Source organism: Quercus robur, chromosome 5, assembly GCF_932294415.1.
Source record: "Quercus robur chromosome 5, dhQueRobu3.1, whole genome shotgun sequence".
Taxonomy (NCBI): domain Eukaryota; kingdom Viridiplantae; phylum Streptophyta; class Magnoliopsida; order Fagales; family Fagaceae; genus Quercus; species Quercus robur.
In genome coordinates, this window is record NC_065538.1 from 12,847,814 (window position 1) to 12,872,610 (window position 24,797).

Genomic DNA, 24,797 nt, shown 5'->3' on the forward strand with positions numbered 1-24,797 from the left:
TGATTCTCATCTTGAATAAATTCTTCTGTATTGTTTTGTCTTCTTTTCTTTGTAAGTTTGGAGCAACCCAACTAACATTTTCATTTATAGGCTCTTGAGAAGTGTCAGCTTAAGGCAACAATCAGTAGCCTACCCAATCTGCTAGACTCTTCAGGTCAGTTTATGATTCTTTTTAGAACTAACTATAAGAATTAAACACCCAATTTCTCTAAAGTGATTTTAAAGCAATATGGATAATAATTTTCATTTACTCTGGTACATTCAACAGTGAGTGATGAAGGAGAAAATTGGAGTGCCGGGCAGCGCCAACTCTTCTGCCTTGGTAGAGTCCTCCTTAAAAGGAATAAAATTCTAGTTCTTGATGAAGCTACTGCTTCCATTGATTCTGCAACAGATGCCATTCTACAAAGAATTATCAGGCAGGAATTCTCAGAATGCACGGTGATAACAGTAGCTCATAGAGTTCCTACCGTTATTGATAGTGATATGGTCATGGTCCTCTCTTATGGTATGTTTTTTTTTACTTTCCAACTTTCTTTTTATACATACAGATGGAATCCAATTCAATTTTTTCCCCTTTCCTTTTTCCTTTTAGCATATAGATAAATATGTATATAAACAAGATTCTTGAGAAACAGTTAAAATGGTTAAATAAATGCAAGGGGAAGTATAATTTTGGATTATGCATAAACATGATGGCAGTTGTATCTGAGAACTATCTTATAAAATGCTAAAAGAATTGCTTAGCTTAACGGCTTCCTTGGCAATTTATGGGTTTGTGTGATTCAGTAACGGATCAAAGCTAATAATGTGCTTGGATGAGCAAATTTTCAATGGTAAGTTTTACTTAAAAAATGAGATAGGTAAATTAAGTTGTATCTAGAAAGAGTTCGAGGTTTAAAGAACTGTAGATAAGTCAATAAATTGAAAAATAAGCTTATCATAAGTGGAAATATACTGAATGAAAAAGAAATTACAATAAGATCAATTGTAAGTACCTAGGGATATATGTGAAAGCTAGTTTTGAGTCCAAAATGCCCAAGAGTCTCCATCCAAGCTGGTTCACAAAGTTGTATTGATCTTGAGGCAACTTATGCTAATCTGAGTTGGTTTGGTCTTGCAGGGAAACTTATAGAATATGATAAGCCTTTGAAGCTTCTTGAGACTAACTCCTCCTTTGCCAAGCTTGTAGCTGAATACTGGTCCAGCTGTAGGAGGAACTCCTACCAGGATTTCAACAAGTATCAATAATAATGTAGATAATGATAAATAAAGCACACATTTAGCATGAAAATGAGAGATTTTTATGTGACTTTATAACACACTAAGGTGATTACATGTAATACATGTTATCCTAAGGCGCCATCACAAAAAAGGACTCTGTGAAAGTATTGGAATATTTCATTAGCATGTAGAATCCTGGGCTATCTTGTATTTTCTAAGCGGATTTGCCTATGGGCTATTGGAAAAGATGCAATGCCATATTTTTCCATTTGGGTATCATCGTTATTGTTTATAGGTGTGTGAGTACTATAGCGTGTTTCACCTTATTACCAACATACTCTTTTACATAAATATTTTTCTTCTTGTCCATTGTAGGCTCATTATGCCTATAAACTATACAAAGGAAGGTAAAATAATTTGACACTTTTGATCAACATTGAAAAACACATTTAAAAAAAAGAAGAAGGAGGAAAAATAGTTTCACTAATCTACACAATGGAAATGGTAACAGTTATAGTTCTGCTATAAATAGTTTCAAGGAAATTAGAACTTTGGTATTGAACCTGCACTCTCTCCAATTGGGGAGAGAGACAGAGGTACCACTCAATCTGTATGGCTCGACGGGTAGGTAATAGTCAATTAGTTAACACTTAATATAAAGATATATATTAACATCATGATAAGTACAGCACTAACATGAAGTGGCTTGTTCTAGTATATTATTGTCATCATACAATAAGTTCTACTTGTTCCTCCCATTCCCTAACACCAGTGAGCTTAATTTAGAATAAAGAAACAGAAATTCATGTTCCAATATGCCAATTCCTAATTTGATCCAATATTATTCACATATATACAAAGTTACAAACTATACTCGGAGGGCTAGAAGTTTTGTGAGTCATTGACTATTGTAATTGTTTCTGATTTAATGGATTTTGTGTGTCCAAAATCTCTGCAATCTTTCAATAGTGATTTAATCCGCGAATTCCCTGCTCGCATTCCCTAACACCAGTGAGCTTAATTTAGAATAAAGAAATAGAAATTCATGTTCCAATATGCCAATTCCTAATTTGGTCCAATATTATTCACATATATACAAAGTTACAAACTATCCTCGGAGGGCTAGAAGTTTTGTGAGTCATTGACTATTGTAATTGTTTCTGATTTAATGGATTTTGTGTGTCCAAAATCTCTGCAATCTTTCAATAGTGATTTAATCTGCGAATTCCCTGCTCGCAAAAGCCAGAACTTCTAGAAGATCCAAAGATCCTCCATGATTGGAAAAAAATGTTACCTGGTTTTAATCTCTCAAATACAGTATGTGGTATTGAAATTAAAGTGATAATAAAAATGGGTATTTTTTATCCAGCATTTGGCATGAGTTTTTTTAATGATCTTTTTGACTATGACATGGGGATACTAATGAAGCTCTATCATTCAAATCTCAAATTTGCTTGCCCAAAATCAGCTAGACTGCTTACTCACAAAGCCACACCTTGCCTCTTCCTCTCTCATATTTTCTGCTTTGCTCTACAACTACCAAGCTCTACTGTAATGGCTCTAATAGCACACACTTCAACAGCACTTCCTTGATACTCTTTGTTTTATAAAACGAGTTCTTCTTACGGGTTCATGGGCTTAATTTCTCGCTGGAGCGAGATTCTTGCTTGAATATTGAGAAACATATGAGAGTGAAATTAATGTCAAGTATCTCCTGCACATGTGGAACCACACGTGCCAGTGAGACATAGATCTCATAAGATTGTCGCATTCAAGATTTTTCCCTCGGGGTGTTTAAATAATAAATCAATGTCTCATGTATGTGGTTCTAACCTTGAACTCCACTTATTTGTTTTATGGTTATAATAAAGAGAAATGTTGCATCCATAACATTTGCACAACATTTTCACAATAAATCTTAAGTTGTAGGTGCAAAAAAAGTAATTTCAGTGGTAGGTTCAAATTAGAATTAATAATAACTTACTACTTTTGATTTGTTAATGTCTCACATTTTTACAAGAGTTGAGGTGTTATCTTATTATAGGTCAAATAAAATAAAATAAAATGTTATAGTAAAACCTTTCGTAACTAAAACATTTTTGTTGTGTTATTAGATTTTCCCTCCTCTCCTCGCTATCTAAAGAAACTTTAAACCTCTTTCTCTCTCTTGTGTGTGTGTTTGTTTTTTGAAAAAAAATAAAATAAAATAAAGAACATTTTAATCCTCGCTTGGGTTGACTTTAAACCCTATGTGGTTGAAGTGGTTATTGGAGGAATGAAAAATAAATGAGAAAAAAGTTGGGAGAAAAATGAGGTTTGTGATTGTTTGGTTGACGGTGGAAAATGAAAAGGATTTGGTGAGGCCTAGGAGTTTTCTCCTTGGGCCCACCAAAACACAATATACCCAAATTTGAGAGAAAATTATTGAAAAATATTTAGACAAAAATGCCTATGTCAAGTTTCTTCAAGCTCCATTGAGTTAGGTGCTACCTTTGATTTTGTTTTATTTATTTTTTATATTAACCAAGCATAATTTTTTTTTTTTTTTTTTGTAATTATAAATTTTTTGTTGATTCACTTTTTTTGTTTTTTATCTGGGCATGATTGAATGAGATTGATTGGGTCTTTGCTTTGGACAAGGACATCAATAATTTCAACCATGGTGATCTCACAGAAATAGGTCAGAGAGGGCTTAACATGAGTAGAGGACAGAAACAAAGGATTCAACTAGCTCGAGCTGTATATAATGATGCCGATATCTATCTCCTTGATGATCCATTTAGTGCAGTAGATGCTCATACAGCTGCAGTTTTATTTAATGTAATATAAACTTGCTTTAAGTTTCTTCATGCGTGTGAAATCTAGGATCAAGCAAGAATTCTCAGCTTTGATGTAGTTCACTTAACCAAGTAAAAATTTGAATTTGCAGGATTGTGTCATGGCTGCTCTTGAAAAGAAAACTGTCATTCTAGTGACTCATCAAGTGGAGTCTCTCTCAGAAGTTGATAAAATTCTGGTAAGTATTTACCAAAACTAAGTTCTAATAAATCAGCTTAATTTTAATTTTTGTATGCATAAATTTGTTACCCATATCTATGTACTTTTCCTGTAAGTCAAATTATTCTGTTTCTTAACTTCATAGGTTATGAAGGATGGACAAATTACTCAATCAGGAAGCTATGAGGAGCTCTTGACAGCTGGGACAGCATTTGAACAGCTTGTGAATGCTCATAGAGATGTATTAACAGGATTGGGTCCTTCAAATGATGAAACTCAAGAAGAAACTCAGAAGTTAGATACAGTTCAGCCAGAGATGTCTCAAGGGTCTAGCTTCACTGAGGAAAACAGTGAGGGGGAGATTGCCGTGAGTGGTCTACCAGGAGTACAACTAACTGAAGAAGAAGAAACTGAGATTAATGATGTTGGATGGAAGCCATTCTGGGATTATATCATTGTCTCAGAAGGATTGCCTCTTCTCTTCTTAGGCATAGTAACTCAGTCTGGTTTTGTTGCTCTTCAGGCTGCTGCAACTTATTGGCTAGCTCTGGGGATTCAAATTCCTAAAATCAGTAGTGGCATTTTGATTGGAGTCTACACTGCAATTTCAACACTCAGTGCTGTCTTTGTATATTTAAGGTTTTTCTTTGCAGCCCATCTTGGATTAAAAGCTTCCATGCTGTCTTTAAAGCTCCCTTGTTATTCTTTGACTCAACCCCTGTTGGGCGGATTTTGACTCGAGTAAGATTATTTATTTCTCGACCATAAATAATATAAAAAGAACTATATTGTATTGTGTATCCTTGAAAGGGTATTTTATATTCAGAGCCAGTTCTCATTTTGCACTTTAATCTTTTTGTTTCTCGTGCAGGCTTCATCAGATTTGAGTATTTTGGATTTCAACATACCTTTCTCCACTATATTTGTAGTGGCTGCTACTATTGAAAATCTCACAACAATAGGAATTATGGCTTCTGTCACATGGCAAGTTCTTATTGTCGCCATTCTTGCTATGGTAGCTACAAAATATGTTCAGGTAGGTAGATCTAAGTATTATTTTTAGTCTTCATTTCTTAAACCTCTTTCATCAATAACGGAATGACAAAGCTTTCTCTTTTACTTCCGCTCAAAGGGGTATTATCAACCCTCTGCGAGGGAACTAATAAGGATAAATGGAACTACAAAAGCACCGGTTATGAATTATGCAGCTGAGACATCAGCACCGGTTATGAATTATGCAGCTGAGACATCACTTGGAGTGGTCACAATTAGAGCTTTTAACGTAGCGGACAAGTTTTTTGAGAACTATGTAAAGCTCATTGATTCTGATGCTCGGCTTTTCTTCTATTCAAATGCAGCCATGGAGTGGTTAGTTTTAAGAATAGAAGCACTTCAGAATTTGACCCTTTTCACTGCAGCTTTTCTTCTTCTTTTGCTTCCTAAGGGATTTGTAGCTCCAGGTAACATAACTTCATTTGCAGTTTCCATTCTTGTAGCCAGGAGTTTTCAGACTGTCAAAAATTGTTACTCATTGTTCCTTCTTTCATGGTTTCTTTGGACTTGTGGGACTCTCTCTTTCTTATGCTCTATCACTAACAGGCACCCAAATTTTTTTCACTCAATGGTATTGCTACTTATCAAACTACCTCATCTCAGTTGAAAGGATCAAACACTGCTATTGTGGAGGACAACAGGCCACCATCTTCATGGCCTTCAGTGGGTAGGATAGAGTTGCAAGCTTTGAAGGTAAGGAAGCAAGTCAGACATAAGTTTCTTAATGTTCTTCACATGGCTACCTCAATCATTTTGACTTGTAACTGATGAAATTGACTCCAACTAGTCATTCTTTTGGTTGGGTTCAAGATAAGATATCGTCCAAATGCTCCATTAGTTATCAAGGAAATCACTTGCACTTTCAAAGAAGGGACTAAAGTAGGAGTTGTGGGAAGAACAGGAAGTGGAAAAACTACACTAATAAGTGCTTTATTTCGTTTGGTGGAGCCTGCAAGTGGGAAAATTCTTGTAGATGGGCTCAACATATGCTCCACTGGTTTGAAGGACTTAAGGATGAAACTCAGCGTCATCCCTCAAGAGCCAACTCTTTTCAAGGGTAGTGTGCGAACCAACTTGGATCCTCTAGGTCATTACTCTGATGATGAAATATGGAAGGTAAGCCTACTGATTCTCATCTTCTACAAATTCTTCTGTATTGTTTTGTCTTCTTTTCTTTGCAAGTTTGGAGCAACGCAACTAACATTTTCATTTATAGGCTCTTAAGAAGTGTCAGCTTAAGGCAACAATCAGTAGCCTACCCAATCTGCTAGACTCTTCAGGTCAGTTTATGATTCTTTTTAGAACTAACTACAAGAATTAAACATGTCAATTTCTCTAAAGCGGTTTTAAAGCAATATGGAATATTCATTAACTCTGGTATACTCAACAGTGAGTGATGAAGGTGAAAATTGGAGTGCTGGGCAACGCCAACTCTTCTGCCTTGGTAGAGTCCTCCTTAAAAGGAATAAAATTCTAGTTCTTGATGAAGCTACTGCTACCATTGATTCTGCAACAGATGCAATTCTACAAAGAATTATCGGGCAGGAATTCTCAGAATGCACGGTGATAAAAGTAACCAAATAGATAAATATGCATATAAACTATTATTGATAGTGATACGGTCATGGTCCTCTCTTATGGTATGTTTTTTTACTTCACAAATTTCTTTTATACAAAGAAGGAATCCAGTTTAAAAAATTTCCCCTTTTCCTTTTTATTTTAGCCAAATAGATAAATATGAATATAAACTAGATTCTTGAGAAACAGTTGAAATTATTAATAAATGTAAGGGAAAGTGTCATTTTGGAATATGTCTCAACATGGTGGCCGGCAATTATATCTGACAATTATCTTATAACTAGTCGTAGACTCACACGATGCGTGAGAATATACTTATTCATAATTTATTCTCTAAAATTTACTTAAGATAGTTTTCTCCTAAAAAATTGAACTATTTCTAAAATTATTTTCCAACTCTCTATCTCTACAAATATATCATTATATTATTATTATTATTATTATTATTTAGATATGATATTTGTAACCCAATAATGGAGGGACATGCCAACACAACATTAGATTTCCTATTTTTCTTCCCATGATGAGATTGTATCATATTTTAATTCTACTAAATTTTGAGGAGCGACCTTCCTACCAGTTGCTTAATTCTTAATTCCTAAAAGTAATGTCTAGTTGGTTGCCAACAGAAAAGAATAAGACCACAAAATAAAAATAAAGTGAAGTTTTATAGGTTAGAATCATCATGTACAAAAACTTATTTACAATAAGGTAAATAAATAAAATACATACTAAACAAACGTTACTTTAGCAAAACGATCAAATTTAATAGACCATCACTTATATCAATTTCCATCAAAGACCAAATTGTCAAATAGTAATGTGCCATTGATTTCACCCATGTCCACTACAGACATTTATCGATGTGTCCATATATAAATCACTCAATTGTCATTGTTTTGAATTCTCAGAGAAAATCAAAATAGTGCGTGTATGAATTGTAAGTCGGTCACTTGTATTGCCATAACATGGTCAAAGTTGGTGGCAAACTTGCCAAACTTGGCCAATTGTTCTTACCTCGTAGAAGATGTTTATTAACATTCTAGGTTATGAATTTCTAATGGCTACAAAAAGTTATTAGTTTGTATTATTTGCTATGCCCTAAGAATAGCAATTGCTTCTGCCTTCATTGGAACACATTAGCTATATCATATTGTGTTTAATAAGGAAAGAAATAGTAAAATCCAAAAGAAATAGTATTGTTAAGTTTTGTCTAAAACTCATGTACATTTCTAGATATTCAAGAAGTGAAAATTCTAAAAAGAAAATCAAGTTGTTGAAAAAATAGCATAATTCAAAATTTAAAACTAAAAACCCAATTATTGTTCATGTACACAGTATTATAGATAGGTATTCAAAAATCAAGAACCAATTAGTTTTTCTATCCACACAACAATTAGCATAAAGCTAGGTACTAATGAAATTTAAAAATAATTCAGTTTTTTGAATTTTGTCACTCTTAAAATACCAAAAAATTTCTCCTAAGCTAAACAATCCCCAAAGTTATTCGTCAACCAAACTGGCCAACTAAGGTCCTAAACACAAAAATTTTAGCCACAACACAACAATCTACTTAAGCTAATGTAATTTGAAGAATTAGAGTTTTCTTTAAAAAAATTAAGATAAAAAAATTTAAATTGTTACATCCCAAGTTCCATACACAAAAAAAAATTAAGGTTCAAACTCTACTCTCTTTTCTCTTCCATTTTCCCACAATTTCTGGGACACCAAATAGTCAAATTAAACAATAAACAACAAATTATTAGTATAAGGAAATGAAAATCTAATATAGCTGATGTTTATTGAACCATAAAAAGCAAATTATCAAGAACCACCCAAGAAAAGCAACAAATTTATTCATCTTTCCTTCAAAAGGTTCTAAGAAAAGAATGGTTACCAATTGATTAGTATGACCTTCAATAGATTAAAAAGCCTCCAGTGGTTGTGAGTCTTGGTCATTGACATCTGTCGAGGAATTGACAAACGAAACAGAGATAAAAATGAAATTTAGTTCAGCATATAAGACGACTGGAAAAAGAGAACAATAGCAATTTCTCTTTGATGAAAATGAAAAACACTTTTACTATAAAACAAAGACCAAAATAAAAACATCACATTGAAATTAATTATCATACATTGTAGCAAACATATTGAGAGTAACATTTTTACAGTCCAGAGAAAGGCAACCATAAAACATTTTATAACAAACATGATCAAATGCCCAACTCAAATCAATTTTAAAAAAGAAAAAAATATATATTTTAATAGTTTTGAGACCATGAAAACTCAATCTTGTTCATAATGAAATCCCAAAATTGAACCACGTTTTTTTCTTCCTAGTAATGAGATGGGAATAAATAAATAAAAAGAATAAGAATAATACAAATAGCATAACTCATTTTGAGTTTATACTCTTTGGACCTGGGCTACCAATGTTCACCTCTCATTTGCTTCAATTTTGTTTGCGAGCTCTAGAGTCATTGTCTGTCTCTTGCACTCATTTGATTGGGCTTTGGTAGATGAACTTGAGTCATGACCAAAAGAACGGAAAAAACACTCAAGAAACTATCGCATTGAAGGCCATACCAATCAATTTATAAAAAGAGAACAATTGAAAATTTATAGAAAAAAAAATGAGAGGTGAGGGGGTGAGGAGGTTGTGATCTATCGGTGACTATAAGAATTCCAAATAATAGCGGTATCTCAAGAGTCTAGATTAATGGAAAGACACACAACATATTTGGAAATAAAGTATCAGTGACTATAAGAATTCTATATAATAGCGGCATCTTAAGAGTCTCTATATAATAGTAGCATCTCAAGAGTCTAGGTTAATAGAGAGACACGCAATAGATATGGAGATAAAGTAACACCTGAAATTAAGAAGAGACTCAATAAATGGCAATTAGTAAAACAAAAAATAAAAAAAAGAAAGAAAATAAATGATGACATGGCACTGATGTGGCTTAACTGGAAGATAGTAACAATAAATGCTACGCTTCAGCTTTTAGATATATATAGATTTTGAAAGAATTGCTTTAGCTTAAGGGTTACCTTGGCTCTTTGGTGGGTTTGTGTGAATCAGTAACTGATCAAAACTAATAATGTGCTTGGATGAGAAAATTTTCAATGGCTTATTTTACTTAAAAAATAAGATAGGTAAAATAAGTTGTATCTAGAAAGAGTGAGGTTTTAAAGAACTGTAGATAAATTAATAAACTGAATAATAAGTTTATCATAAGTGGAAATATACTGAATGAAAAAGAAATTACAATAAGATCAATTGTAAGTACTTAGGGATACATGGGAAAGCTAGTTTTGAGTCCAAAATGCCCAAGAGTCTCCATCCGAACTGGTTGACAAAGTTGTATTGATGTTGAGGCAGCTTATGCTAATCTGAGTTGGTTTTGTCTTGCAGGGAAACTTATAGAATATGATAAGCCTTCGAAGCTTCTTGAGACTAACTCCTCCTTTGCTAAGCTTGTAGCTGAATACTGGTCCAGCTGCCGGAGGAACTCCTATCAGGATTTCAACAAATATCAATAATAATGTAGATAACGATAAATAAAGCACAAATTTGGCATGAAAATGAGTGATTAAATGTAACACATGTTATCCTATGGTGTCATCACAAAATAGGACTCTTTGTGAAAGTATTGGAATATGTTTGTGTCTCATCGTGGTTTTTCCATTGGAGAATCACTTTTGGTTTTCTACTTTCCACTTTGCGTCACTATCTTAATGCTTTGATTGAGGAATTTTTAAATGCATGGATACGAAAGAGTAAGTCAATTTAAGTCGAGGGGACAACAAGAGGTAGAAAAAGACAAAATAGCATAAGTAGTAGTAAAAAAAAGATATGTCGATTAAGGAAGTAATAAAGAGTATGACTTCAAATAGAATAAAATGACATTGCTTGCCTTCCTACCACATTAGTCCATAACCTTTGCAATCTTTCAATAGTGATTTCCTTCACGAATTCCCTGCTTGAAAAAGCTAGAACTTCTTGAATCTCATTGGAAAAAAGTTATGTGGAGTGCGATAATAAAAGGGGCATTTTATCAAGCACTTAGCATGAGTTTTTTTTAATGATCTTGGCAATGACATGGGGGTACTAATGAAACTCTATCATTCAGTCTCAATCTGATTGCCCAAAAATAAATGGCTGGAGTGCTTACTCACAAAGCCACACCTTGCTTCTCCAGTCCCCCAAAAGAACTCAAGCTTTACAAAGCAATAAAAGCTCCTCTCTGATATTTTCTGCTTGGCTCTACAGCAATGAAGCTCTGCTTTAAACTGCACTATTCCCTAAACTTTTTTCCTTTCTAGCTGTGTTTTCTTGACACTCTTTTAGTTCAACGAATGAAATCTGATGGGCTAGCCCACGTTGGCTTAATTTCTCGCTCAAGCAAGATTTAAAAAAGAAAAAAGAAAAAAAAAGGTGATTAAAAACTCTACGTACTAAATATGTCATTCTTGCCGCTCGAACCCACACCCTCCCCCTAGCTTGTATTTGGGGAGGTACCAACTCACTATGGTGTTCAAACAACAGTGATAATGAGTGTCCAACATTTATGGTTCAAATCTTACCCCCTCCCGCCTCTCCCCATTATCTAAAACAAACTTCAATCCTAACTTAGCAAGCTTTAAAGTTTTGTGAGTGGGTGTACTCAAAGGTGTGGTCTTATAATATAGGATTGGGATTTAGGACATTAAGGTTGGAGAAGCCACACAAAAAGGGATAGGATTAGTCAACAAAAGAATCATTGCAATTAGATGGAGTGTAAGGATTTGTGATATGGGAAAGAGTGTATAGAATTGTGAACTAGTGAGATTAATAGGAAGAGAATCATTGCAATTAGAAATGAGAGGGAGTTTTAACTTTTGATCACTTTGAAAAATTAGATATTTCTTCGACAATTTAATAATATTCATATAGTAAGTAGGCATAAGCTACGCGAATTGTACATGTACGTTTGTAAAATTCAATAAAATTCTTGTCCCACATTTCCTTTCCAATTATACGAAAATGGGCACGTTTGTCTCAAACCAAAAGTACATATGTGTTTTATTAGTAATGTGTATCATTTAGCTAGCAAAGAATAAATATTATAAGAGTCCAAGCAAACACAAAGACTCAAAATTAATCTTCTACCATCCTTTCCCTACTCATTATTCTTGATAGGCCACAAATGTATTGACCCTTTTGGTAACTTAGTTAATTAATTTAGCCAAGTGAAATTAATTATATTCAATTACATGCAATAAGTTTGGTAGCACAAACAAATCACCAATTAAACTAAATGCAGTGGAAAATAAATTTGACACGGGTGATTTGTTTACGAATGGGGAAAACCATCGAGGCAAAACCCCACAAAGTGAATTTAAGGCCATTACTCTCGAGAATCCACTATTATCAAAACAAGAGGTTACAAGTAAAATGAATCCTAGTACCTAATACCAACTTACACTTGAACCCTTACTCCAATACCCAATTGGACTTACAATGTAGTGACAATCTCTCATTTCAATGCACGGCTCCAAGTATGTGACTAACCAATTGATGCATGGATTCAAGTACGCGACTAACTCACCAACTTGAGGAAGATGTTGGCTGCAGAGTTCTTCAGTTCATCCAACGATAAAGATCAAGAAGCTCCTTGGTTACAAAACCCTTAGCGCAAAGACGCAGTAGCTTCTACAAGGAAAATGATGAACTGGGGCAATTGTCTTTGGTCACAATTTGCATGCACAATGACTTTGCATCAAGTTGCATAACCTTGCATCACCTTTGACGGCCCTTAAAATAATCTTTATATATGTCTAGGGTTGTGAGAAAAGAAACCCTACACAAATGCACTTGTTCTGGGGAATCCTCAAATGAGATGGCTTGTATTAGTGAACAAGTTTACGCAAATAGAAAAAGTTACTTGAGGGCACCCTACTTGCTGGACAACTAATGGAATCATGTCATTAAGAGCACATACACACGAGATTTGACTCAATCATGAGTCTTTAAGTGTTAAACAAATGTCCTCAACATAAATTTCTGGCCTTACATGAAAATTTTGCCTCACAATAGATAGTGGCGGATCCAGGAATTTTTTTCAAGATTGTCATTAAAAAATTTAAATTTAACAAAATTTAATAAAAATAAAACTTGCATATATCGATATCACCAAAAAAAAAAAAAAAAAAAAAAAAAAAAAAAAAAAACACACACACACATACACACAAATATATAAAGTTTTAAAATTTTCTTTTACAAGTTTTCATATTATGAAATCGTTGTATGATAGTTTCATTATTAATGCTATTAGCTACATCATCTTTGTCAATATACACAACCAAGAAATCATAAAACTATTGATCTCCCATTCAATTACTAATACCTGACCAAAATAAGTAACAATATAAACAAAATGCATCATCCTTTTTTTTTTTTGATATGTTCAAGTAATTTTTGTATTCTTTGAATTAATTAGGATTAAACAGACACAATGCTCAACTAATTTCTTTTTTCAGGGAAATTATGGCCAAGGGGTTGACAAGAACCTCTTTGTAAATATGCTCTTCTTATTTCATCTCGATCATTAAGATGAAAAAATGAAACATGTTCCCATAGCTTAGGATAAGAAAGAAGATTATTTAAGTCAATATGATTTTTTTTAGAAAATGAATCTTGCAATACAAGTGATTTCATTATAAGAAATTTGTTCGCGGTGCTAGCAAAAGAATAAAGAGTAAACTATAAGTTTATTCAATATATTCAACTTAGGTATTCAACCGTTACATCAATTATGTTTTACAAAGTATTTAGGTATTACTCTGGTGCATATGCGTGTGTAGAAAATGTATCAAATAAATTCAACAAATTCAGCTAAAGACTAAAAAAAACACCAATAGACTGACTATTTGAAAATGTGTGTTTTTTAGAAAAAAAAAAAAAAGATTTTACAATATGCCTTTTGAAAACACAATTTAAAAAATCACAATTACACATTTGATTTAGGCTTTTGGACTAATTTGCATTTGTTTGGGCAATTTTTGAGAAGTGCTATATCCACGACATTTTCTTAATACTTTTATAACAAATCCTAAATGGTAAGTTGTTATTGGTTCTAACTAGATGATGTCCCATGCAATGCATGGACTATTTTACAATTTCTTTTGAAATCATTTTTATATATATTAAGACCTACATATGTACTTATTTTGTTATATAATATTCCACAATATAGTTGAATACTTTGAAACTTGATTTTCTTAATTCATATTTTATTAAAAAAATTTGTATAACACTATAAGACTATAAAATATTATAATATTTGCTGTTAAAATTAAGTAAACTTTATTTTTAAAACTAATTAAATGATTTTGAAATCTAAAAATAAGAATTTAAAGCATAAAATATTTTTATATTATAAAATTACATAAATTTAAGCAACCTACCAAACACTTCCTCAACCACTCTATTCTCACAACCAAATATGAAGATCTCAATCGCAAACACCCAAGTCACTATCTCAATGAAATTAAATAAATCATTTTTAAGTATCAACATAAAAAGAATGTAATTAAACAAAGAGAAATTGGCTAAAAACACTTCAATTTATCAAAATTTAATTGTTTTTAATTTGTGTCATTTTTAAAAAAGCAAAAAATACTTTGAAATTATCATCAATTTTTATTTTTATTACTATGTCTCATACCGCACAAAACAATAGTAAAAAATCCTACAAAGAAACCTACAAATTATGAGTTATAACACAAAATAAAAAAAATAGTTAACTTCATATATAATCAATTAGAATGTTTCTTTTTCTTTTTCTTTAGTTCCCAAATAAAATATATTTATGACTTTCCCAAACTAAAATCTCAAACACCCAAAGATTTAAAGCGAATCACAACCTTCGCAAAATCCACAACACAACTTCAACATCAAAACCGTAAGCTTCCATCATTTGAATAAAAAAAAAAATGCAATCCCTCTTCCTTGGTCATAGTCTACGTACTCACACGAGTTAGAATCAAATGGTACCACAATGTTGAAGTTATGTACGTGTCTTTGAAAGGCTAAAGGTAAATGACATCGTTTTTGTATGAGTGTATTTGAGATGAAATGACATGAAGGGTTGTAGGCATGTGTATATAAAGGAGTAGAAGTGAAGTGGGGGAATATAAATGCAAAGAGTTTTTTATGTGTGAGAGAGAGGAAAAATCTTGAAACATTGAACCAAATAAAAGAAATAGTAGTCTTAAAACATTGAATAAAAAATGTAACAAAAAGAAGTCTTGAAACATTGAACCAAAGGAAATTAAGAGTCTTGATTTTTAAATTTGTTCTTATCTCTAATGTGGCTTGAGAATATTTCAATTATCTTCATAGAGTGTGCCACATGGCAAAATCTCATACTTTTCCACATAAGGTCTCTGCTTTTATATATATATATATATATATATATTGATTGATTGAATAAAAAATGTAACAAAAAGAAGTCTTGAAACATTGAACCAAAGGAAATAAAGAGTCTTGATTTTTAAATTTGTTCTTATCTCTAATGTGGCTTGAGAATATTTCAATTATCTTCATAGAGTGTGTCACATGGCAAAACCTCATGCTTTCCCACATAAGGTCTCTGCTTATATATATATATATATATATTGATTGATTGGAGAGATCAAATTTTATTTTTAATGGGCTCAAATTTTTATTTAGTGTGTTCAAATTTTTTTTAGAGTGGTCAAGAATTTTAATTTAATTTAAAGAATGAGGAAAGAAATAGAGAAATTAGGAAGGAAGTAAGGAGAGAATAGGTAGCGTACGAGTGGAGAGACGAAGGGATCGATGGATGACGAAGGAGTAGAAGGCGATGGCGTAGACTATCAGAATCCATAGCTCTCTTTTATCGTTGCTGCTACTTTCCATTTTCATCTTCATCTTCATCTTCGCTTTCTGATTATAGCTGTGAGTAAAGAATCTTTTTCTTCTTCTTCTTCTTCTTCTTCTTCTTCATTCACTTTGACTTTGGCTGCAAATAAACGACATGACGTTCTTGTTTTGTTTTGTTACCCCAGTAGTAGTAGTAATACCGCATGTATGTCGTTTGGCCCAACCAATGTTTCCTCCTTTCTTTTTCTTTTCGGTATTGTATAATTTGTATATGCCCCTGCCTACTGTGTATACAAAACTTACTTTTAAATTATTATTATTATTATATAGGGTAAAATACTATTTTGATCCCTAAATTTTGTCAAAAGTTTGTTTTTCATTGCTAAACTTTAAAAATTTCCTTTTTCATCCTTAACTTTGTAAAGAATTTTTTCAATAGTTTAGAAACAAAAATAGGAATGAAAAAAAGAAGAACTTTTTTCAATAGTTTAAGGATAAAAATAAATTTTTGATAAAATTTAAAGACATAAATAAAATATTTTCAATAGTTTAGAGACAAAAGATAAACTTTTTGTTTTAAAAGTTTAGGGATGAAAAATGAACTTCTTAAAGTTTAAGGATAAAAACCAAACTTTTAGTAAAATTTAGGGGCCAAAATAGTATTTTAACCTATTATATATATCAAAGAAAATAATTATGTTTGCAAAGTGAATTTATAAAAATACATTATATTTTTTAAAGAGAAACAACATAGAGTATATTATGAATGTGCTTTACAAATATCTTATTCACTTAAAGTAAATAAAATAATATGTATGAGTCTCTGTATAATAAGATAAAGAAATGCAAAACTGACCCTTTAAGTTTCTTTAGATTTCATTTCAGTCTTTTAACTTTGCTTTTATTCATTTCATTTCTCTAACTTTCAAGTTTATTCAATTAAGGATTTTCCATCAATTTTTGTTATATGTTGTGGTTAATTTTTCATTTAATTTTTTAAATTAAAAAAATTAAATTAATGATTGAAAAATATTTTCCAGATTTTTTTTTTCAAAAAAATTTAACAAAAGTTAACGGAAAGGCCTTAATTGAATAAATCTAAAACTTAAAGGACAAAAATGAACGAAAGTAAAATTAGAGGGATAGTTTTGCATTTTAGCCTAAGATAAATCTATGCAACTTTAAAACACAAAGGTATAATATAACTCAATGGCACAGTTGCAACTTGGAACATATCTTTATACTTTTAAGGTTGTCATAATAAGGCTGTCAATTTCTACAACACCATTCTTGGTGACAATTTCATACCACCACATGCAACTTTAAAACACAAAGGTATAATATAACTCAATGACACAGTTGCAACTTGGAAGATATCTTTATACTTTTAGTATACATTTGTTTTATTGCGGACCCAGAATAGTGATGAATTTGGATGAAAATAAGCTAACAAGAATGTAAGATATACTAATCAATTTGCAAAAGTTGTTTTGCCACATAAATCATTGTTGTTGGCAGGTAAAGTTAAGCACGTGGGTGACAACATAACCGTCAATTATGAGTTGGAGGAGTGAGACCCAAAGACAATACTGTGAATTTTGCAACCCAACCCACAGATTCCACAATCCTATGTTGGAGAATTCCCTGAGAATATTAGCAGAGGAGATGAGGCACTTATGAAACAAACATATTATAACAGTTGCCTCAATTGGGGATAATAGTACTGCATCCTTTCATCGAGTTGTTAAAATAGGAAATGCTAGAAACTCAATACTTTTTCTAAAGGATGATCAAGGGAATAGGATAATGGATCCTCAACAAATTAAACAATTAGAATCTGTTAGATAACTCTAAGGAGCATCTGCCTTAAGAAATTTGGGTAGAATTTCAACAGGTTCTCTAGTTTCAAGTATGGAGATCCAGCAGAGAGCAGACTATGTTTTCTTGGATGGATAGAAGGCCCCAGGTCCTGATGGGTTCACATCTTATTTTTTTGAAAAAGCTTGCCCTGTTATTATCCATTCAGATGTAGCCCATGCCATCCAATCGTTTCTCAATTTGGGTAGGTTACTTGGAGAGGTGAATGCAACAATTATTACTCTTGTCCCAAAAGTGAGCAATCCTTCAAGCTGGGGAATCATAAACCAATTCTTGTTGAAATATAATTTATAAGTGCATCACACAAAACTTGATTAACAGACTTAAATCAGGCTTGAATGATATTATTAGCCCCAACCAAACTGCCTTTGTGCCTGGCAGGAATAGAGCAGAAACTGTGCTAGTAGCTCATGAAATTGTTAAGAACTACCATAGAGGTGGAAATTAGGAAATCTTATGGGTCAGTGGAATGGTGGCTTATTTTTTAGTGCCTTTAGGTTGTGGCTTTTCCCTTAAGATATGCTAATTGGGTGAGGGAGTGTATTACCACTCCTATGTACCTTGTAGCTGTAAATGGAGGACTAGTTGGTTTTTTCTTCCGAGGTGCCAAGTGGATGAGAAAAAGGGATCATTTGTCCCCTTATTTGTTTGCTAGCAATGGAATTCCTAACTCAGATGCTAAAAAAAAAAAAGGATTCTTTGTTGCAAGGACTTCAAATTCCATCCCAGATGTGAGAATATGCAGATTATTAATCTTTATTTTGTAGACGACTGAATGATTTTCACAAGAGCTATCAACTCCCAGTCCAGTTAGTGAAAAGTGTGGGGAAAACTTTAAAGTGATTTTTGGCTTGTAGATTAATACTCTAAAAGTAAGTATTTTGTGCAAGGGTATCTGCTGGTCAAAGGAACCAGAAATTTGGATGCTCTTCACTTTAAGGATGGTAATCTCCTGGTTAGAAATCTGGGTATGCCTCTAGTCTTTGATAACCTGAGGTGTCATGATTGCAAGCCCATAATTGAGAGAACAAGAAGAAGAATAAATGCTTGGACATTTTAATACTTATCCTTTGCAGGCAAATTGAAGTTATTACAATTACTACTGTGTACCATGAGAGCAAGACACATTCCCTCCTTCACATTGGAATAACTGGTTGATCCAAACCACAATATAGATCTTTATAGCAATTGGGTTTTTGATCTTCGTAGAAAAAGATCTACATATTTATGACAAGAATATGTTCAGATTAAATTTTAATGATTGCTCTGTGCCTAAGCTATAACAATAGCATTAAGAAGTTGAACTTGTACTGATTGTGTATATGCAAGAAAATAAACCAAAAAAAAAAAAAACACACACACACTATAGAGATTTAACTTGAAAAAGTGAAAAACTCTCAAAACTTAAAAATAAATAAATAACAAATAAAAGAGATTTTCTAAAGAATGTAAGTGTGTAAGAATGAAGGTACCTTAGAATAAGATGTTGAAAGCATTGCTTTTCCAAATTTCATCCAATATATTAAAATATTGTCAATGAACCCCAATGGAAAATAAAAGATTATCCACATCAGCACATTCAAGAAAAAAGGAAGAGATTGTAACCCAAAAAGAGGGAAAATAAATTAAAATATGACCAAAAGGAAATTAAAATAATGTGGCAGAATGAAATTCAAAATTTGTACAAATGCATCACTTGAAAACCACACCCTAAAGCTTGGTAACTTAGGTACAAGCAAGTGTAAGTTTTTTAGTATAATCATATGTTGTTGGCTTTACTCCAAATGAATGCCAATTGGTTCCTTAACCTTACTCCATCTCTCAAAGACTATAATTATTGGTGCAAAAATAAAATAAAGGCTCAAATTCAGATTAAACCAACACTCAGTCCCAAAATTAGAATTGCCATGGCTAATGATAAGTCTGTGTCTACTAATGTCTAGATTAGTGACCCACAAGATAGCATGGTATAGGAAGCCATTACATGAAGAAGTTCAATTGAATACAAGTAATTGGGAAGAAAACAAAAGGGAGGAAGAAAGGGTCTTTACATAAATAAGTGCAGCATATAGCATTATTATTTACAAATCCCATGGTTTCTATTGGCATCCAAGAACCATCCCATTTAGTTTATTCTCTACCATTGTGAATTCTTGTAGGTTCTGCCCCTATTAAGATTGATTTCAACATTGTGGGTATACCACAAGACAATGACCAAGCTAGCTGTAAATCCTACTAACAATACAATATTTGGAAGTGTGTAGGCAAATGATGACGAATGAAGACAAGAACTATATAAGATGACCTTGAATTATCCAAGCTATTATAGCATTGAAACTTGAAGGAATTTGCCAACTAGAAATACTAAAGACAAGTTTGGATCTCGTTCTCCATTATTCTTGTGTTAATCAACACATTAATCAGATCCAGCATAAGCTTTTTCGATTCTCTCTTCAGAGCATTCCCCTTCAAGGGATACTGATCATATTCTCTGTCAAAGATAAACCCACCCTTCTTGTAAATGGCAAAATCTTTGCCAGAAACGGACAGTCTATGACCCATCGCTGTTATCCACAAACAGGGTTATAAAATGAATCATTGAGTTGATCTACTATTACAATTTTAATCATGTTTTGGCATCTTTAGAGCTAACAAATCAATTATTAAGTGGAAAACTACAAAATTACACAAATATATGCAATTCATCATCTGCAATGATAAAAGAAATGCTGAGTTACATTTGTAACAATATTACTGAGGTCAATAGATGGGTGAAGGAACAATTTCTACCTGGATGGTGACATCATATCTCCAATACTCCATCTTCAAAGATGGAATAGAACACAAGGAAGAGAGATTCATACTTTTATAGATAAGGACTTCCCACACTAGTAGTGGAAGGACCACAAGGAGGCATCAAAGGCAAAGAGTAGGTCCACTGCCAAAAGAAAATTAGTCACATAAAGGAAGTAAAAAAGAAGAAGACTCAATTAATTACAAATTTAGAGAAAAACCAACCTTTATATTCTTGCTGATATGGCTACCTGCTTTTTTGGATTCTTATCTTCCCTAAGACTGCATGGTTGCCCTCATAGACTATTTTTAAACTTATGAGATTATGCTGCTTGTGTATTATGTAATTGAACACTTGAGGTTTATAAGACATTTTTTTTGATAAGCTAGGATACACCCAAACCACCACCCATAGCCCTAAAATGATCAAATCATTGGCAATTGACTAATGTCCCAACACCTAAACATACAGACACACCAACAACCAACTCAGATTTTGTTCAAGACACCCAAACAAACTAAAAAAAAAGACAAAAAACTCATCTCAGGCTTATTGCTAGCATCAAGATTGGTAGGTTCAATGAAAAATTTAGTAGAATTGAAATTACAATCCTAATAAGCTTGCAAGCAGAAGGGAATTTTTTTTTTTTTTTCCCCCTATAAACTACACTAATGGATTATTGTAATAAAACATTTGATTTCATAATAAAGAACTAAGGGCTCAACCCAACTAGAAAATACATTAAAAAAAAAAAATTTATAGTGTTGGTCTAAGTTTATAGTGTTTCTAAAAAATTAAAAAAAAAAAAATTATGAAATGTGAAACATTTCTTGAGACCCTCTTTATGTAAGAAAAAATTATATGGTTTTTTTTTTTTATTTATTTATAAATTTTATATAATAATTTTTTTTTCAAGTCTAAATTTCTTTTATGTCATTAAGAAGAGTTTAATGGGCGAAATGTATTTATTTTCACTTTTTAATTATATGTTGTGCACAAGTTATTTGTAGGTCGAACAAATTTAAAAGTTATTTTTCCAAAATTTAGATGAAAATTTATTGATTAAGAATATGGTATTCTTGCTTGAGTTTAATAATGGAAACAGAATCAGGTAAAAGGATGACTTGTAATATATAATTATTTTAGTCCAAGAAGAAGATTTCGTACCATACCAGTTATAGTATTAATCGTACCAATATATACACAAAGTACAAAATTACTGATGTTTCATTCCGATTTAAATACTGGCCTTACCTGGTCATGTACCAAACATACGGGAAAATAAATTGGATTTCAGTGGAAAAATAAAAACTAGTCCGTAAAAAAATACAGAATGAAAAAGAAAAAGGCGAAGTAAGCAGTAAAATATATTACGGTAAACGCAACCATTTTCCATTAGGACCCATTCCACCTCATAATTTCGTCTTCGTCTTCTTTCGCCCAAACGTCCTTTTCTTTTCCGTCTTAATTTCGTTTCAAGACTCTGGCTTTTAGGTTTTAACTTTTAAGTCATGATAATGAGTACTCATTCTATATTTTTCACCACAACTTCAAACCCTTTAGCCTTTTGTTGAGTGGGCAGTGTACCTTGACAGCCACCCCACTTGAAATAAGGTTGCTTGGACAAATTCAAACCGCCTTTTTTTGTTAATTGGACAAATCTAGCAATAGATATATAATTAACGATCTGTCATATGCCATCAAACTTCTTGTGTTTCATATTATTATTATTATTATTATTATATTAATGAGATAGATTACATTTAAACTAGAGGTTAACCCAGGGATGGAGCTATTGTTGGACCTCGGGGCAGTGGCCCCAGATTTTTTTTTTTTTTAAATTTTAGTATATATATAATATATTATTTTTAGCAATTTGTTTTAATAAAATTGCATTTTGCCCCCTTAACAATATTATTTATATTTTTAAATTCTATAAAAAAAATATTAGCCCAACAACAAAAATTAAGACCAAACAACACCCCAAAACAAACACAAGGAAAAAAAAAAAAAAAAAAAAAAAATCTAAGCTGGTTCTAATTAGCCTAGCCTAGGAGTAGGAAACACCCAACTTACCTCACACATATAATAAAAGGGAAAAAAGAAGGGGATTTCTAAGCCATTAAAAAAAAAAAAAAAAAAGGAGAAGGAAAACCTAACTAACTTACGGTTGAACACAAAGGAGAGGAATTTGGCAGCCAGCGATAGAAGCAAAAGTATCCTCTCATAGCATAGAGCACCTAAGCAAGAGCAGGGAGTCAGGGATGTTGGGAGCCTGGGATGGAGAGACTCAAAGCAGAATAAACTAGAGTAGAAAGAAAGGGTTAAAGAGAGATAAAAATTTGACTGACCCATCTTTGTCTTTAGCCCATAATTTATATTCTTTTATAAATGAAAAAGTTTTCATTTGACAAACACAACACCACAAACAACAATCAACTCTTATTGTCATTGATGTTTTGTAATTTTTTTTTTTTAGTTTCGTTTTTAGCAATAGCCTGTGATGTTTTGTGATATTTTTTTGTAGTTTTATCTTTAGTGTTTTTGTCTATTAGTTAGTGTCTAATAGACCTCACACATATAATATTTTAAGACGGCGAGTTCCATTTTCATAAATAATTGTATTGTAATATCTTAAAAAATAATAATTTTGTGTATTTTTCTTCGTTGATGGTTTATTAAATGAATGTTTATTTATTTGGGGTTTCAATTTTTTTTTTTTTTGTATATACTTTTGCCCCCCCTAACTCCAAGTCCTAGTTCCGTCCCTGGGTTAATCTATTAAATGAGATATAGATTTATAATTATTTTAACGAATTATATAAAATTTGAGTACTGAACACATATAAACAAATATATCTATTTATATATATTAATTAATATATTAAATAATAAATAATCTCAAAATGGTTCACCGATATTAACTAGTATTGAAATATTTCATTTTCTGATTTAAAAAAAAAAAAAAAACCATCAAATGACTTCTAGTAAGGTATTTGATAATTCCTTGGAAATTAGTAGGTTGAAAGTCTCGGGCGCTGATGATCTTAGGGCTTGATCCTGAAAAAACAAATACTAAGTCAGAGGAGATCGGTGGAGACCAGCCAAAAGTCCTCCGATGGTAAAGTCAGTGGATTTGTGATTCCAAGTAAAAAGGGAGTATTCTCTGAAAAATGTTTGAATGAATCACCTTTTTGTAGATAAATGCTTATATAGTGCACATGAAGTAGTTATTTTATTTTAGTAACTTCTCCTATTGTTGAGGAGTCCGAAAAGCTTGAAAGTAACTAACATAACTGCCATGGTTGTTTGGCCTTATTTTCCCTAACCGTCGTTTGGCAACGGTTCGTAGTAATGAACTTTGATCTTTTACTTCAACTCTGGAATAGAGGTATAGTATCCATTCCAAAACTGCATAGAATTGGGTGTACATATCACTCGTCCTACGTGTTAAAGGACGGACGAGCTTGACCAGGTTGAGCTTCTCATGTCGCTTGCTAATCTCAATCAGGACGACCCTTATGGACGAATTTGGAGTACATTTTCTAGCACCATCAGTTGCCCCCTTGTCCATAGGTCGTCTAGGGAAATGTGTGGCTTGACCTTTCTCTGGACATGTATATTGTTAGTGAATTGGTATGACACGTTGTGATCTCATTGGTGGAAAATTACGTCGATTTAGTTGACCGAGGAGCGTGCCACGCGTCTTCCGTTGATTTGTTGTGTCGTTTCAGGTGTCAGGGTTCACTGTCTATAAATAGTAGAATTCCCCTGTTACCCTTCTCATTTCTAAAATTTCCTTCCTCATCTTCCCTTGTCCTAGATCTTCGTCTAGAAGTTTCCTGCGTCTATAGCCTTCCTTCGTTCTAGATCCAGGTATTTTCTTTATCCTCGTCTTTAGTTTTTAAGCTTTCTTAAAAATGTCTGAGATTGTGTTGTCCTCGTCTAGCAATAGTATGGATAAGGCTATAGACGAGTACAATGATCCTAGTAGTTTTAGTGGTTCTAGCAATAGCAATGGTAGTGATAGTGATAATGATAGCAGTAGCGAGGGGAACACTATGGACGAGTATGAGTCTGGCATCCCTGGGCTTCCTTTAGAAGTTATTCAGGAGGGGCTCAGGACGAGATCTAAGTCTGGCTCTAAGGCTGGTACGAGTGCTCCCTCGTCCACTGGCCAAGATGAGGTTAAAGTGGTTTATAGTTGTGCCATAGGAGTAGCCTCAAAGATGGACAATAGGAGGTTAGGTTTACTCAGGAAATGGTATCAAATCCCTGACGAGCTTAACCCTAGGTTAGCCGTCCATGGAGAATGGTGTTGTCAGCCTCGTTTTGGGATAGGTATTTATGAGGCCTATCTTCTAGGGGGGCTTAGGTTAC

At 32.7% G+C, this 24,797-nt stretch overlaps 1 protein-coding gene and 1 long non-coding RNA gene across 6 annotated transcripts in view; one reads left to right on the forward strand and one right to left on the reverse strand.

Moving 5' to 3' along the window:
• LOC126725183 (ABC transporter C family member 8-like) overlaps positions 1-24,797 on the forward strand; it is a 67,669-nt gene that overhangs the window by 5,557 nt on the left and 37,315 nt on the right. The window contains exons 6-10 of one of the 5 annotated variants that reach the window (XR_007655342.1): positions 5,093-5,257; positions 5,354-5,967; positions 6,085-6,390; positions 6,491-6,554; positions 6,665-6,800. The exons of 2 other annotated variants lie outside the window; for them this stretch is intronic. Coding sequence is in view for 1 of the 3 variants with exons in the window: in XM_050429728.1 (XP_050285685.1) it covers positions 91-154; positions 269-508; positions 1,124-1,251 (432 nt within the window). In the remaining 2 variants the exon portion in view is untranslated. Of the gene's footprint in view, positions 1-90; positions 155-268; positions 509-1,123; positions 1,493-5,092; positions 5,258-5,353; positions 5,968-6,084; positions 6,391-6,490; positions 6,555-6,664; positions 6,801-24,797 lie in introns of those variants that run through there. 2 more of the 5 variants (XR_007655341.1, XM_050429728.1) reach the window with 2 other exon arrangements.
• Positions 1-24,797, reverse strand: part of LOC126725187 (uncharacterized) — a 60,752-nt gene that overhangs the window by 1,302 nt on the left and 34,653 nt on the right. The window lies entirely within an intron of this gene.